General features: G+C 42.1%; 2 protein-coding genes, 1 long non-coding RNA gene and 1 pseudogene across 3 annotated transcripts; 2 read left to right on the top strand and 2 right to left on the bottom strand.

Annotated features, from left to right (window-relative positions):
- Positions 1 to 2,014: 2,014 nt before the first annotated feature.
- On the top strand, positions 2,015 to 4,257 carry LOC114820540 (putative pentatricopeptide repeat-containing protein At5g52630). The gene has a single exon (XM_029091490.2). The coding sequence runs from the start codon at positions 2,122 to 2,124 to the stop codon at positions 3,841 to 3,843; it is 1,722 nt and encodes a 573-aa protein (XP_028947323.2). The 5' UTR covers positions 2,015 to 2,121; the 3' UTR covers positions 3,844 to 4,257.
- Positions 4,258 to 4,549: 292 nt separating this feature from the next.
- LOC114820542 (mitochondrial import receptor subunit TOM9-2-like) lies at positions 4,550 to 5,121 on the bottom strand. The gene has a single exon (XM_029091491.2). It carries the CDS (start codon positions 5,019 to 5,021, stop codon positions 4,719 to 4,721), a length of 303 nt encoding a protein of 100 aa, XP_028947324.1. The 5' UTR covers positions 5,022 to 5,121; the 3' UTR covers positions 4,550 to 4,718.
- LOC114820541 (uncharacterized) lies at positions 4,550 to 8,291 on the bottom strand (annotated as a pseudogene).
- A 1,277-nt stretch (positions 8,292 to 9,568) lies between these two features.
- On the top strand, positions 9,569 to 10,471 carry LOC114820553 (uncharacterized). Its single transcript, XR_011575007.1, has 2 exons — positions 9,569 to 9,933; positions 10,041 to 10,471. It is a non-coding gene; the product is annotated as an uncharacterized lncRNA (long non-coding RNA).
- The last annotated feature ends 6,648 nt before the right edge of the window (positions 10,472 to 17,119 follow it).

Here is a 17,119-nt window from a genome sequence, read left to right as displayed (position 1 = left end):
ATATTCCTTGGATAGGAGAATCCTCTGCATTCACACCTCGCATATTTGATGGAAATGTCGGCAATGATTGGAGCTTGCTACAATTTTTCAAAAAGGGTAACTAAGCTGAGAAATTTGAGAGATGCCTCCGGGATTCATCAGGGATTGCGCTTTCAGACTGATTGCAATCCGATATTATGGAAGATGCTGATGCAACAAGCAACAGCTAAAAGGTGCTGCAGACATTCTGCTTCCTTCAAGGATCTGGAGCTCTACATCCAGAATAAGGAGTGTTTCAGGAGTAGGATGGAGGAAGTTATTGTCTTATTGCGCTTCTGCTTCCTTCAAGGTGCTGCAGACATTCTAAGCTCACCAAGTTCTCGGGCAACTCGTTAAGCTTACAGCAGCCTGTGATTGATTCAAAGAAGAACAAAATGCTCCTCGGAGATTCAAAAAATTCTTGCAGTCTCTTAGATTCTGCACTATAAGGCCAGTCAAATGCTTTGGTAGCTCTTTTTATAGCTGTCCCATCTAGATGAAGTTCCAGTATCCGAACACTTTAAAGTTGGAACATCTAGAAAGAATTAAAGTTGTGAGGGATTTCAAGTTGATGGTGTTGGACAGACGACCAAGACTTTCACAATCCCTTAGATTCAACAAAATGAGCTGTTGGAGATCTCCAATTGACGAGTGAAAACTCGTTTAACCATTTACAACCTTCACGGATTAGCCTCTCGATATTTGGGACTGCACTGAAGTCGGGGATCTTGGTCAAGTGAATCTCTAAGGTTCATCAACACCCGGAGAACTATGAGTTTTATAGAAAAACACTAACAGCTCAATTGGATGGGGAGGATCCCTCATCTATCCACTTGTCATGCTATAATTGATTCTTATTTGTGGAATTCCTCTGGACAAAGAAAGTTCAGTTTCTCAATATTGAGTTTGAAGTGTTTTCTCAATATTAAGTATTACAACATCCATAGGCATTATTATACAGTTTTTATGGTAGCATCTAAAAGCTTGGGGCAAAAGAGATTGATGCAGCACACAAATATTTCTTAGGTGCACTAAATTTATAAAAACAGCAAATGCTTATCATTTAAAAGGATTACTACATTTAGCGTGGTTTTTCACTCAAGTGCTACAATTACCATTGCAGTACAAGTTTGGAATGTTTATGCCATGCTAAGATGAAACCAAGTGTCCTGTAAAATCTTTTAGAAACATTAAGCATGCTACGTCGAGACATCCAACGGCTATCAACCAAGAGCAGTACATGAACAAGGCACCAAGGTTTCTTGCCTTGTCTAAAAATGAGACAAAATAGTACCATATAAATCCGTACTTGTTCTGTAACAACAGTCTTGGCACAGCACCAGCAGGCTTCTCATATTGAAGTTTTCATAAATCACATTCACATTGAAAGGATGCATACTTACGGAATCAATAGCAACACTGAAACGAACTTTCCCTTGTCCAACCAATCCTGTGGCCAAAGGACCAAGCAGAAATGCACAACTAAATACTATGCTTTTCCATTTACTAAGTAAAATCTCTACTTTTCATTTCAATCTTAACCAAACAGATGGAAAGCATGGAAATTGGCTTAAATGATCACAATTTACATTTCAATTGATCAACTTATCAAAATTAAATAAGAGGTAAGTTCAAATTTCACGAAGAAGAGTTCGATAGTCATTTTTCCCTCATCTTATTTATGATCAGCAATGAACGAAAAAACTTAGTAAATAAAAGTTGAATAGAATCAACTAAATACTATGCTTTTCCAATTTTATATATGTTAGTAAATACATAAAAAAATTATTTAGTGAACACAAAAAACCCAATAATCAAAATAATTCCAATACCTAATAACATGCCTAAACGGCTAAACCAATATATTATATGGGATTAGAAATTCTAATTAATTGCGTATTAGTTTCGATAAAATTAATATGTGTTGCGTAAAAAGTTGTCACTTGCATTGAAAAATAATAAAAATGAGATAACTCACGTGCAATGAGCATGCACAGCTAAACCCCTCCAAAACCCCAATTCAAAGAAAGAAAGAAAAAAACCACCCCTCCACCGCCAAAACTCGAGAGAACCACCCCCTCCACCGCCAAGCTCCTCTCCAAAATGAACCAAAACTCGATACCACCACCCCCTTCGCAACCACCATCCAACTCCGACCCCCGCATATTCCACGCTCGTTTCATTACCACCGCAAACGTCGACCGCTCTGTTCTCAACAACCTCATCACTCTATACTCCAAGTCCAATCTCCTCTCTTACTCTCTTCGCCTCTTCCACCAAATCCCATCTCCCAATGTGGTCTCATGGACCGCCGTGATCTCCGCCCACACCAACACCCTCTTCGCCCTCCAGCACTTCGTTTCCATGCTCCGCCACCCCACCTTCCCCAACCAGCGCACCTTCGCTTCCCTCTTCAAAACCTGTGCTTCTCTCCCTTCTCTCTCCTTCGGCCTTGCCCTCCACTCCCTTTCGGTGAAGCTCGGCGTCTCTGCGCAGCCCTTTTCCGGGTCCGCCCTTATTAATTTTTACTGCAAATGCCGCTTGCCTGTTGATGCCCGCAAGGTGCTTGATGAAATTCCTCAGAAAGACAAGGTTTGTTATGGGGCGGTGGTGGTTGGGTTGGCGCAGAACTCGAAACCCATTGATGCGCTGTCTGCTTTTGCTGACATGAAATGTTCTGATGTTAGGTCTACTATGTATAGTGTTTCGGGTGCACTTCGTGCTACAGGGGAGCTTGCTGTGTTGGAGCAATGTAGGATCATACATGCTTATGCTGTTGTTACTGGACTTGATTGGAATGTGATTGTGGCGAGTGCTTTGGTTGATGCGTATGGGAAAGCTGGGCTTGTATCTGATGCTAGACAGGTTTTTGATGAGAATTTTCCGAGCATGAACGTAGTGGGGTGGAATGTGCTGATGGCGGCATACGCACAACAGGGGGATTGGAACTCAACGCTTGAGATTTTCAATGCAATGGAAGCTCAGGGGCTTGCGCCGGATGAATATAGCTTTTTGGCAATCTTAACTTCATTTTGCAATGCAGGTTTGGTTTCTGAGACTCACAGGTGGCTGAACCGGATGAAGGAATATTATGGGTTGGAACCAGCGCTTGAGCATCATACATGTTTAGTTGGTGCAATGGGACGGGCTGGGCAACTGGAAGAGGCAGAAAAGGCTGCACTGACAATGCCATTTGTGCCAGACGCTGCTGTGTGGCGATCATTGCTAGCAAGTTCAGCGTATCATAAAGCGCCTGATTTGGCTAGGTCCATGGCTAAACGGTTATTGGAAATTGACCCACATGATGATTCAGCTTATGTAATTGCTGCAAATGTGTTATCGAATGCTGGAAAATGGGATGAAGTTGCAGAAGTGAGGAAGATGATGAAAGATAGGAGGGTAACGAAGGAAGGTGGGAGGAGTTGGATCGAGGTACGAGGGAAAGTTCATGTGTTTTTTGCTGGGGACAGAAGGCATGAGAGAAGGGATGAGATTCGTGCTAAATTGGTAGAATTGATGAAGGAGATAGAGAAGTTAGGATATGTGCCATTCTGCGATGAGATGTTGCATGAAGTCGGGGAAAGGGAGAAAAAGGAATCCCTTTGGTACCACAGTGAGAAGTTGGCAGTAGCATTTGCAGTGGTGAGTGGTGCGGCACCACCAGGAAAGCCATTAAGGATTGTTAAGAATTTAAGGATCTGCAGGGATTGCCATGAGGCCTTCAAGTATTTCTGCAGAGTGTTGGAGAGGGAGATTATTGTGAGGGATTTAAACAGGTACCATAGATTTGTAAATGGTAGTTGTACTTGTGGCGACATATGGTAGCTTGGTTTATGCCGATTAATATAATGCTCCCAAAGTTTCTGCTGGACAGAAACTCAGCCACTCAAGGTGGAGGGAAACTTGTGTAGAACTGTCATACTGCCTCAAATGATGCAGGATGAAGTTACTGCTAGCATGCCAATAGGATGAAGTTTTTACTTTGAGAAGGTAGGAGTCGGAAGGGAAAAGGATAATGTCGGTGCAGCGGCCTCTTCTCGAAATGCAAGGAGTTGCGAGGAGGCTTCCGGTCATAGGCATTAAGGGAAGGGATATTCCTTGTTAAACAGCAGAGCGACTGAACGGAAAATTATGTTTTCTCGTGTTTTGTTTTTCTCTCAAAAATTTTTGGCAAGACAAAGGATGAATAAAACACAAAGGAAATAAATGTGTTTCACAGAGATGAAACATTTTGTACTATTTGATGGTTTAAGATGGCAGTCTGCAAAAAAATAGCAAAAAGACGCAGGCGAGCGACATACACCCGTTTCATCTAAGTTATTTCCGTGAAGGGTCCTTTGTGATGGCCTATGCCACGAGGACTTGGTTAACCCGTAGTAGAAGTGCTTCCTACAAAAGCAATCTCAATCGAGCCTTGAAAACGTAACCTAACTTCTTCACCTTATTTGCCTATACATTCATCTCTCTGTTTTAACTTGCAACATTCCACTAAGCATGCCGAACAAATGACGGTTAGATGTGCGGTCACAGATTCATCGAACAAATCCGTTCATCAATAAAAATTAACATCCATAAACAAAACTAACATCCATAAAAACTACAATTTAACACAAACAAAAAGTGAAAAAGAAAAGGCGACCAACGGATAGGAAGAGCCTCCGTGAGGAGCTGAGGGAGGGCGGAGGTCAGGGTTTACGTTTTCAGTTGAAGGCGGGTGGAGGGGGAGGAGAACCGAGGATGCTGGCCTGCTGCAACTCCAACTCGTTGAACTGCTGCTCGCGATCCATGGCGATGATGAGTGGCACCCCCAAGATCAGGAACGTCGTTCCCAATATCCACGCCGCCTTCCCCGTGCTCTTCGCCAGCTTCTTCGTCACCGACGACGCGTCGATCGCCACGCGCTTCGTCTGCTGCACGATCTCCGATTGCGACACCCTCGAAAGCATGCTCTGTTCTTCGCCGTTGCTTCGGAGCGACAGTCGCTTTCTCCCCTCTGACGCCATTCTTTGATTTCCTTGTGCTGTGTGCTTGTGTGTTTGTGAGAAGGAGGTTTTAGGTTCGGAGTTTTTAGGGTTTTGGAAGCGTTGCAATTGGCGATCGACCAATCAATATTAACGGGCCTTATATTTCAAGCGGGCATAAGACCCAATATATGGAGTTTGTCAATGACAAAAGGCCAACAAAGGCCCATTAAAATTTAGTAATTTTGTTTTGTTTTCGTTTCAAGGGAAGTAATTCGCTATGCGAGCGGTTAGTTTTTCACGGATTAATGTTTATTTATTGTCATCATATTGAATAAATCAAATGGCATTAACGGTTATGATTGAACAAGAGTGTCTAAAATGCTAAAAATAGCATATGAAAATCCCTTTCCTTTTTATACAAGAATATTCTACTCTAATAATACGGGAAAGTAAGTCCAAATCTCATGAAAGACAATTTTTTTGCACTAGTAAGTGTACTTGTAACTATAAATGAGAAGTGAATGACAAGTTTAGTCCCACCCCTTAAAATCCTAACAAACATCGTTGTATAAAAAATAAGATAAATTGAAAAATAAAATTACGATTTCATGATATTCACAACTATCAATGTTTATGGAAAAATTCAATTAAGAACCAAAAAAAAAACCGCTTTTATAAACAATGATATTTGTTTATGCATAAAATTGGGTAAATTTTGGAACATAAAATGTCAAAGTTGTGCTCTTCACGTGGTTGCTCCGGTGATTTAAGTGAAAACAAATATATAGATAAATAGAGATAGTAAAACAAACACAAGATATACGTAGTTCACCCTAAGTTTGGCTACGTTCAGGAGGGTAGAGAACAATGATGTTGGGGAAGATTTTATTCAGTGACTCAAAAAAATTCTCAGTAAATAAAACTGCGAAGAAACTTACCTTAGGCTCAGGGTATAATAAACTTGTCATGAAATTAATCCACAAGTATGAAACCTCTCTTTATATATTCAAAACAAGAGAATATGGTTTCCTTGTACCTTCTTATTCTCCTTTCTGCTGTTGTGTAGTTTGTTTGTTAGCCTCTTTGTTGGCTTTCGTGTTCCTGTTTGGCATCTTTGCCCGATTATGAAAAATCTGTTTGCCAAAAAAAAAAAAACAAGAGAATGGTAAGTTTAGTACATTTTCCAATTCAAAGCATTTGGATATCAGAGCGTCCATGATCACATCGCTGTTGCTATCCCCACCCTTAACCCTAAAACCTCTGCATACGACCAGAGACGAATTGCACACCCACGGGACTGAAACTGTAAACCCCAAACCAGAATCTTTCCCTCCCACTACCACATTCTTGTATGCCCGGCAAACCCTCAACACGTACTTCCCCATCGGCAAAGTTTGCTGCAGAACGGATGGAGCAGAGCCGTCAGGGTCCAAGATATCAGAATCTGAATGAAGGTTCACCACAACTGTGCCATGATCCCGGGTGAAGCCGGCTGCTGAGGGCTTTTAGAAATGGGGAATGTGGATCCCATCACTTGCGAGGGAAGATAGCCTCCCCATCACAAGCATCAACGAAGACCATATCATACTGATTGGTGGTGTTGAGAATGAAATCCTCAGCACCGGATTCATAGAGGAACAGCCTCTCGTGGATGCCTTACCACATTACCTTATCCATGGTATTGGGTGACACAGCATGCTTGCCTGATGGAGTCATAATTGAGAAAGCCGGAAATCCCATGGCTCGAACCGAGGCTGAGATAACAAGAGGGTCGATTTCAACTACGTCAACAACAGCACCTGAAAAGGAGCAGAACATTCTAAGTTAGGTTCAATACCCAATTGTTCAGCTCAGGACTTCTGATAGGATGTCCGAAAACACATTGAATTTGGAGGTAAAAAAGAATCAGCAATTACGAAACAACTTACAAAAAAGGCATATCCTTCATTCCTTCTATTTCCCACAACCATTCACAGTGCCATTAACAGAAAACTAGCAATGTAACCTACCTTGCATTTTACTAGCCAAAAACAATGGTAAGCTTCCGCCACCCTGACCAATGCACAATATACGCATATTTTCAGTCCCACTCACCGTGTCCATGAGATTGTAATTACAGGATGCTATGGTAGCCAACCCAGCTGCCACCATACTCTTAAGAGCTGAAAAAGCAGGACCATCACACAAAAGCATTAATCTTTTCGAAAAATCAAAGTAACCAAATGTGTGCAATCATTAGTTTCAAATTTCATTCAACATGACCAAATGCTAATTAGAAATTCAACTGCGTATTAACTTAACGCAAAACCCACATCAAATTTCATGCATTTGTAACCAAATGTCAGATGGAAACTGAATGGGAACTAAAATTGAAAAGGGGAAATGGGTTTTGCTTAAATGGAACAGCCAAGCAATGGGGCTGCTGCATAAGGGCGATCGACTCGGGTTCCGATCGCCTGAAGGCAGCCAAAACCTTGGCAGTGCTCTGGCGGGTGTCGTCGTTGAAGCGGAGAGCGCGCCATTGATATCCTAGCACTCTGAATCTCTCGTTGTGCTGACGGCACTCGTGTATCTCTTCGTACCTTTGCTGCAGCCATCTCTCCGTCGACGCCCAGTGAAGCACGCTGGGTTTTGAGGAAGGGTAGGTGACGACGGAGACGACACCGTTGCCCTTGTCGGATGTGGAGCGGAGGACGGTGTGGCCTTCGGATTTTTCCCCCCACCACTCCGAGGCGTAGAGAGCTTCCGGATGTTGAGTCCCGAGCTCAATCCAGCTCTGCGCCACATGGCCGTAGGTAGTGAAAAACAGCCCGCCCCTCTTCGGTGGTTTTTAACGACTCGGGGTTTTAGAGTTTAGTTCTTGCATCATGGGTGGCCGACATTTGTGATAGGCATGCTGGGACTTGTTGATTTTTAGATACGACGGTGATTTGCGTTTCACCGTGCTAATCTCTTAAAAAAGTGTGTGTGAGAAAGAAGCCGCATTTCGTTTTGGATAGAGCCAAGCCTCTAGCAACTTCGAAAAGTACATGTATATGGAACGAAAAAGGGGAAGGGAGGAGGCCGCATCATCTGGCAATAAGCTGGTTGATGGTGCGACGAAGAAGATGAGAAATGGCTTGTCTCAATTCCAATCAGATGCATCGATGAGGGCTGAGAAGAAGCAACTCGTTCCAAGGAAGAAAATCCACATGAGGATGTTGTACTATGAAAAGCCTGGTTTGGATGTTGTTCTATATATATATAAAGCAAAGTTTCAAAGAAACGAGACCATAATAAAAGATCTCGTTGAGCAACAGCCACCATTAACATTCCTTCTTGCGCCACAATGCTGGCAAACACTAGTAGTACTAGTGCATTGCTATAGTACTTGTAAGCAAGGTCTAAAATATCGATGATATCTAAAATATCGGTAGTCCAAAAACACGGAAATTTCGATGGAAATATCGGGATATTATCGATATCGATAAAAATTGAATAAAAACCACGGAAATTGTAAGAAAAACTTGGAAATTTTTATTGAAACTTTGCATGATGTTTATTTAGTCAATTATCTATTAGTTTCTCACAAAAAATTGGAAGGAAATGCATTGCATGATGGATTTAACTAATTTAAGTTGATTATATAACGAGCTGGCAAACATTGTGAGTGTAGAAAATATGTAGTAATTAATTAAAGAAGTTTAAACACACCATAATCATTTATATATAATGAATTAGTACAATATTTTACACTTTATACATTGCATGGTAAGATACATGAGTGACTTAGTACCACATAGAGTTCCTATGAGGTTCAAAATTTTCACTATCTTCATCATCTCTGTGTAGAGTAAGTGTAAAATGGGAGGGGTTCGAATCCCCTTGGTGTAGAGTAAGTGTAAAATGTTAGGTTGAAATACAAAAGTACCCCTAACCTAAACATATGAGGATACTTTTACCCTGCATCTTTCTCGATTCCCAATCAGTTCCTGCGTTTTCACTTGAGCGCCGGCAGCAGCTCCTCAAAGAAACCCTAACCCTAACCCCCAAATCTCTCTATCCACGACGCATGCACCCCTCCTCTAATGGCGAAAAAACGGAAGCTTAGCTCCTCTGAGCCCTCCAAACCCACCAAAAAGCAACAAGTCGTAGTTGAGGCAAGGTTCTAAAAAACGCTAGGCGCTAGTTAGGCGGTGCGCTAGCGCCTAGGCGGGGTCTAGGCGGGTGTCTAGGCGGCCTAGGCGGATTTTGGTAAATTTCTTATATATTTTATGAATTAATTAAATTTACTATATCAAATGTAAATAATTATTGACTAATATGTTATTTCTTTTATAAAAACATACATATGTAAATGTTTTATGTACATATATGATATGCTTGCCTAAGAAAAAAAAATTATCTAAATAATTTATAATTTATATAAAATTTATACACACACACACACAATATATATATATATATAACAAACTTTTAAAACTATAAAAAGCACACTATGTGGTGGTTTTTATTATTAAAACCATCAACCCATCCACCACACCTTTGCTCTTTCACATCAAATGTCCACCTTGGGTGGTTTTCATTATTAAAACCATAGAGTCCATGGTTTTCATAATTAAAAACCATCAGCTTTTGACCTTGGATTTGATATCCCAGTCCGCACCACTACATTTGAAATGTTTATCTCTCTCTCTCTTTCTATTCGCACTCTCTCCCAGACGTCCCAGTCCGCACCACTTTCTTCACAGCTTCTCTCTCTCATCCACTACATTTGAAATGTTTATCTCTCTCTATCTCTCTCTATACTTCAATATCAATTGCATGATGAAAGGATTATCATTGTTCTCCATCGTCTTCTCCGCCTAATTCCCCATCTTCTTGCCCTACAAAATTTCCCAAAACCTAGTCTAACGCAGCAAAGATCCTCGAAAACGTTGATGGCTCTGGTGAAGAAATCCGAAGAGTCCAGGTCAAAATTTTCCTTTTTTTTTTCCAGCAACTGCATTGTTATTCCTTCTAATGGTCTCTCTCTCGCTCTTTCTTCCCTCACACTCTCTCGCTCTATCTCTCTTTCAGATTTTATGTTGTCGCCCTCCTCTTCTACGCTGCCGATAACCACGGCGACGTGGCGGATCGAATCCGAAAGGTTGCGGATGAGGACCCAATCCACCACAAGATCTTCGTCCATGGTCTCGGATGGGACACCAACGCCGAAACCCTAACTGGTGTGTTTAAGGAATTGCTCATTTTGATGGGTCTGAGCGTGGATTGCAAAGAGAGACGCAGATCTTGGCAGTTGCGACGACGGAGCCTTGGCGATATTATCGATAATATCGCGATATATTGACGATAATTAAATGGATAAGTGTGAAAACATCGCCCTCTTTAAAAAATGATATTATCGGCGATATTTTAGACCTTGCTTGTAAGCCATTTATCCAAGTTTCCTTGAAAGCGCTTGTTACTTGTTTGATGTTTATATATAGAGTAATGTTATTTTACCACAATTTTATACCACATTTTTTTACCATCTTAGGTGGCAGATGAGTTTGACAAGCTACATTGTAACATCCCACATCGCCTATGGGAGTGATCCTTAAATGTATATTCTCATCCTTACCTAGCACGAGACCTTTTGGGAGCTCACTGACTTATTGTAACATCCCACATCGCCCAGGGGAGTGATCCTTAAATGTAGTTTCCTATCCCTACCTAGAACGAGGCCTTTTGGGAGCTCATTGGCTTCGGGTTCCGTAGGAACTCCGAAGTTAAGTGAGAAGGAGACCAGAGCACTCCCAGGATGGGTGACCCACTGGGAAGTTGCTCATGAGTTCCCAAAAACAAAACCGTAAGGGAATGGTAAGCCCAAAGCGGACAATATCATGCTACGGTGGTGGAACGGGCCTGGGATGTGACAAATGGTATCATAGCCAATCCCTGGCCAGAAGTGTGCCGACGAGGACGTCGGGCCCCTAAGGGGGGTGGATTGTAACATCCCACATCACCCAGGGGAGTGATCCTTAAATGTAGATTCTCATCCCTACCTAGCACGAGGCATTTTGGGAGCTCCCTAGCTTCGAGTTTCGTAGGAACTCCGAAGTTAAGCGAGAAGGAGGTCAGAGCACTCCCATGATGGGTGACCCACTGGGAAGTTGCTCATGAGTTCCCAAAAACAAAACCGTGAATGAATGGTAAGCCCAAAGAGAACAATAACGTGCTACGGTGGTGGAACGGACCCAGGATATGGTGGCCCCAGGCCGGGATGTGACATACAACATTTAATTTCAATATTTTTATTAATTAAAACACTTAAATAATCTTAGGTGACAGAAGAAGACTCATCATATACCACAATCATCATTTAATTAATTATTGATTAACATTTTGAAATTAAATGCTAATTAATTTAGATGATGTGGCTATCCACATCAAATGCCATCTAAGGTGGTATACAATTGTGATACAAAAATAATTTGTTTAATTTCAGAAATAGTATAGTATCCATGTTCAATTTTAGAAATAATTTGTTTAAGAAATAGTGTAGTATCCATGTTTAGTTTCTATCAAAAAAAAAAAAAAAACAACTTAAATATATAAACTGACGCGCGGGATTCGCGCGTCCACAGATACTATTTATGAAACTCAACAGTACTACATTGTTTATAAAACTTAACGGTACTACACTATTTATGAAACTGAACGGTACTATACTATTTATGAAACTGAACAACATTTATGAAACTGACAGGTACTACACTATTTATGAATCTGAACGACACTATACTATTTATAAAAATGAACAGTATTACACTATTTATTGGTCTAGATTCATAAATAGTGTATACTTCTTGGTTCACTTTCATAAATAATACCTAGTTATTGAATCATGTTTCATAAACAGTGTATAGTAATTGATACAGTTTCAGAAATAGTGCCTCATTCTTGGTCCAGTTTCATAAATAGTGTCTAGTTTTTTGTCTACTTTCATATATAGTGCTTAGTTCTTGGTCATGTTTCATAAATAGTATCTAGTTCTTGGTCCAGTTCCATAAATAATGTATTGTAAACGATACAATTTCATAAATAATGTCTCTTTCTTGGTCCAGTTTCATAAAAATTGTATATAGTAAATGGTACAGTTTCATAAATATGTCTATTTCTTGGTCCAATTTCATAAATAGTGTCTCTTTCTTGGTTCAGTTTTAAATATAGTGCATTCTCCAGTTTTTTTACCTTCACTCAGCAACAACCTGCAAGTTCAAAAAACCAAAAGTATATTGAAAGATAAAAATCTACCTATGTGCAAATAAATCAAGTGAATAATCATTAATCACAAATCTGAAATGCAAATAAATCAAGAGCATCATTTCTTTGCTTTTCATGCTCATTAAAATATACCTATAACCCTGCATTGTTCATTAAAATATTAATTTCTTAGAGGGCTATAAGGCCAAAGAGAGCCATATGGCTCTCATTAGGTTGGAGATGGCATCAGTGCCATCTTGGCTTTTCCTTTTCAATATCCCCTTCCTCGTCCTTCGAAGATTCTTCTAAGTCCTCAATAGCTTGCATGTCGGCAAGGCTCTTCGCTACCGTTTGAGCAACCACAGCTTCCTGCATCCAAAAATCGCCACTTCACAAACCGAACCACAATATGCAGTAAATCTACACTTCCATTTGGACTAAAAACATATATCTTTACATAATTTATAAATAAACTGCCACAAACAAATAAAAACATATACTTGTAATCAGATTATGACACCAAACTCTTAATAACTTAAACCTACTTTGAGATTCGCAATCTAAAATGGTTAATTAACTCCGCAATTATCAAAAACCACAAAAAAAATCATCCACTAATCAACATTTCCCAAACTTATAAACCCCAATTTCCAATTGTTGACCCTAAAAACTACCAAGCCTACGTGGTGCGCAGGCCGAGTAACTAATGAGCTAACTATGTCCTTTGGTTGTATGCGGGCGTGCCAACTCGTCGGCCGAGCTCGACCGAGGAGTAAAATGTGTTGATGTTGCATTGGGTGCACTGCTAACTTCTGAATCTCGCGATTGCGGCCGAGGAAGGAACACACCTCTGCCTTCGGGTTCTAGAGCCTGAAGACAAGGCTACTAGTTCTGCGAACTTCACAAATCGTCGGCGCCGGATTCTGTCACAGTGATTATATTCGTAAAAGTATAAGCACGCCGAATCGACACCAGAATATAGAGGCACAGATAATCAAAATAGATATATGTCTTGATGGTAAATGTGATGGTAATCGTAAGAGTATAAGCACGCCGAATCGACACCAGAGTTCAGAATGCCGAACTCTAAAGCCTACTCGTGAGTATCCAATCATAAAACAACTCGGCGTTCAATGTGCCGAGCCCTAATAAACTGTAACACCTTACTTCGCTGAGAAGGCTAATGAGATGACATCTGCCAATAGGGATTAAAAAATCCTTCTTGACCAAGACTTGGATAGATAACTAGTTGGCCTCAACGCAGTGCTATTTATCTAAACTGAAGGTGCTCCATGGTCGGCTGATTCTACGACAACAGTGTTGTTTATCCAAACTGAAGATGTTCGCCAATTGCCTTCACAGTGCTGTTTATCCAAACTGAAGATGTGCTGGCGAAAAAGAAACTAAAAATCTCAAGGTTATTGAGAGGTTTCGCGTAGAGCGAGGGTTTGCGCAAGGCAGTTTGTGTGTTGAATTGGAGGGGCTTGAATGATGCACTTCTCCCTCTATTTATAGTAGCCAACCTGTTTTTGATCGAATCAAAACCATACTCGGATTAGGACTCTTTCCCTCGATCTAACCTTATCTCGGCCAGTCCTACCCCTACTAGGACTTTGAACTCAACCCCTTATCAGGCCGCATTCAATCCCAAGCTTCAGCATCCTTATCCTGCTGAAACTCCTTCTTGTATCAGGATTCAACTACCCTATCCGTCCATCTCGCAATAGGACTAACCCACATCCCATGGATTCCCAATGGGACACGGCAGGCCTTGACTATGCAGCCCACGAGCCGGATGACCCCCAGTGACTCCTAAGCAAGGCCTCTAGGCCAAGAATAATTCTAAACTCGGCCTAAACATTGCCCTCTCGCTTCTGAGGTTGATCTACATTCCTTGGTCGAGCCTCGGCCTTGAAGAAGCAAAACCGACCTAAAACAAACATTAAACGCCCTCAAAAAATACCACCACGCGTACTTATGAGACATGATCTTACAACCTCGATTCTCCCAACCGTCTTGCCACGTGTCGATCCTTTGGTTAACCTAGTAGCCTTCAATCATAACCCTCGAAAACGTGCGACAGCCAAAACATCTCTTCTACATTAAATATGCCGTAACATGCAATTGTGCATCCTGAAACCGTGAAAACCTCGATCTTTTCAACTGGATTCTCTGAATATCCACAATGATTAACAACTTTCCCGCTCGATCCTTCCTCCAACTTTGAAAATCAAACGTTTAACCTTCCTTCCAAAATGCCTATAAATACCTGAACCATTTCCATTCGTACATTATGCTTTCCAAAATCCTTGAGACCTTCTCGCCATTTTGCTTTTAAAATCTCAGAAAACCTAAAATCCAAAATCCCAGAAAACCCCAAACTCTTAACCCAGAAATCCTCGAGCCTTCATCAATGGCCTCCTTCATCTTCCAGCTCTCCAACGAGTGCAACAAGTGCAAGGACTTCATCGATCGGAACGCCGTCAAGACTTTGCGCTTCGAGAGTGATTTAAACACTACTCATCAAATCCTGGGACCACTCTTTAAAGATGCAGTGCCATCGTCCATCACCAACCTCTTCAAAGAACACTGCTTAGCACATTTGCTACAAGGATTTGATTGGTCGAAGTGGTGCCTGATAAAGCCTCAAGGAGCCTGGCCTTCGACCAACGCGAACCGGGTGGCCTGGGTAGTACGGATGGAAAAATTCTTTGGTAAAGAATGATAGGTTCTCGACATCCACGACACCATTAAGCTTTCGACCATGGAGATTGCCATGGATAAAGAACTCCTTATGGCAGCTCTAAGCCTCTAGTGCTCGGCCACCAACACCATGATCATTCCTTTCGGCCTTATCACCCCCACCATCATCGACATCTCAACTATCCTCGGGACTTCTCCTTCTGGCATTCCACTAGATGCCGCCCTTATTGGATGCCAGTCGAACCTCGACCTCAAGGTACTATTCGACGAACGGGCCGTCGAGATGTTGAGCCAAGAAGGTCAAGAGCCTTCAAAGAGGAAGTTCAAAAGTTGCACAAGAATTTTCTCAACTACAACACCCTCATCTTCCATTTTGCTGACCGAGGGGAAGCGAGTCTACGGAGGGGAGAACACGAGGCATTCCTATTTTACTGGTACAACAAGTTTATCTGTTGTACCAAGTCAAATAAGTGTTTGGTCAAAAATATGCTGGTGGCTGAAGCCCTGGCTAGTGGTCATTCTCTGGCGCTCAATCCAGCTATCCTTGCTAACCTTCTGCGCTACCTGGCTTAAACGACCATCAACAAGATCGACCCGTACCAGAACAGACCTCTCTGGGTATTCCAACTCTGGCTGCAGATGTATTTTTCCACACTTCGTCTAGAAATCCCTAACCTCCAGTCCACTGCAGCGCTCGGCCTTCAATTGGCTTCTCGACCAGCACCTCCTCATCGAGCTGAAGAAGTCTTCTTTGGCCTAGACATCCTTTCTAACAACGAATTTTTGATATGCCACCATCAAGAGTACCCCCACTCCATCAGGTTTCCCACATCAACCTAGAGTGAAAGTGAAGATGCTAGTTTTCGTCAAAACTGGGGGTCGTTCGTGTTAACTCGCGACCTTCCCCTTGGTTGCGATCCTCGCCTAACAAGATGGGAAGTCTACCACTCCTACTTTGCTGCCCGACAGCTTGGCTACCCCCAAGGTTGCTCGGTGCCTCTACTTACTTCCCCCTCCCTTCTAAGCCGAGGACGCCTCTCTAGTTCCTCAGAAAGGGAGTGCACAGACACCGAGAAAGAGTTTCAGGAACGATGCAAAAAATTCCACCTTCGACCAACTATTCCTGAATATCTCGACACCGACACATTCGGCGATTGGTGGAAAGAATATACCCACGACTTTTTTGGCGTTTCGATCGAAAACATGGTCAACAAAATTTTTGGCGACCGACCCAAAAAAGCTTCTGCCCCTCAATCCAAAGAGATGCCCCAAGGTATACTGTTATCTCTACCTTTATTCTTCAAACACTTAACCGATTTTACTAACTAGATTTCACTTTCTCAGGAGGTTAAGTATTGAAACAGCAAGACATGCTCGTTACGGCTGCAGCCAGGAAAAAATTGGCCCCTTCCTCCAAGAAATCTAAAATCATCGCGCAAAACACACTGAACAAACGGCCTTGCCCAGACACTGATACGGCAGGTGAAGCCCCTCGTCCCACAAAACGCGTCAAGAAATTGGTGAAGAAATGAGCACGGGAGATTCACGTTATCTCCAGCCAGACCACCGGAGCGACCACTCCTAGTGCCTCTTCTCCTGCTCCTGTTGTCCAAGCCTCAATGGAGAAACAGCCAACTCTAACTAGCCCAGCACCCCAAGTTCACCAGGCTTCTGAGGTCTCCGAGGTCGTGGTCGAACCAGTTGTTGTATCACTAGTCGAAACGCCTGCAGCTCAGGGGCTGACCGTAGCACCCATCCTGAAGGAGGCAACCCCTTCTGCCAGGAAAAATCTCTTTAAGAATCCATAACAATCAGCGATCATCTTAGAAGAGGTATGATTATGTTGTTGGTAACTCCCTTCTCTCATTAAATTCAAAAGTATTAACAGCTCTTTTGTTTCAGGATGACGAGATTAACGAGATTCTGCTGGCGAGTCACCCTTGACCAACCGAACCTCCTTCCATCGATCTTCCCCCTGTGGTTGAGGCAACTGATCAGGTCGATTCTCCTGCAGCCGATCAGGGAAAAAGGCCTTACGTTGAGCCTGAAGCGACATCAAAAACCCCAATTCACCTGCATGATCAAGACCTCGACATTCCCTCTCAAGAAGCGACTTCGGCTTTTGTAAGGCTTGATTACTTTATCTTGTTAATTTTGCTATAATGAGTCTGAACAAAGAAAATTATTAAATGTCAGGTGCCCAGTTA

Source organism: Malus domestica, chromosome 13 (genome assembly GCF_042453785.1).
Source record: "Malus domestica chromosome 13, GDT2T_hap1".
NCBI classification, from domain to species: Eukaryota; Viridiplantae; Streptophyta; class Magnoliopsida; order Rosales; family Rosaceae; genus Malus; species Malus domestica.
Note: the sequence above shows the minus strand (reverse complement) of the source record. Positions and strands in the feature narration are given on the sequence as shown.

What these genes read in the sequence shown, in the direction of transcription:
- LOC114820540 (XM_029091490.2), top strand. Translation starts at nt 2,122, where the DNA reads ATGAACCAAAACTCGATACCACCACCCCCTTCGCAACCACCATCCAAC.
- LOC114820542 (XM_029091491.2), bottom strand. Translation starts at nt 5,021, where the DNA reads ATGGCGTCAGAGGGGAGAAAGCGACTGTCGCTCCGAAGCAACGGCGAA.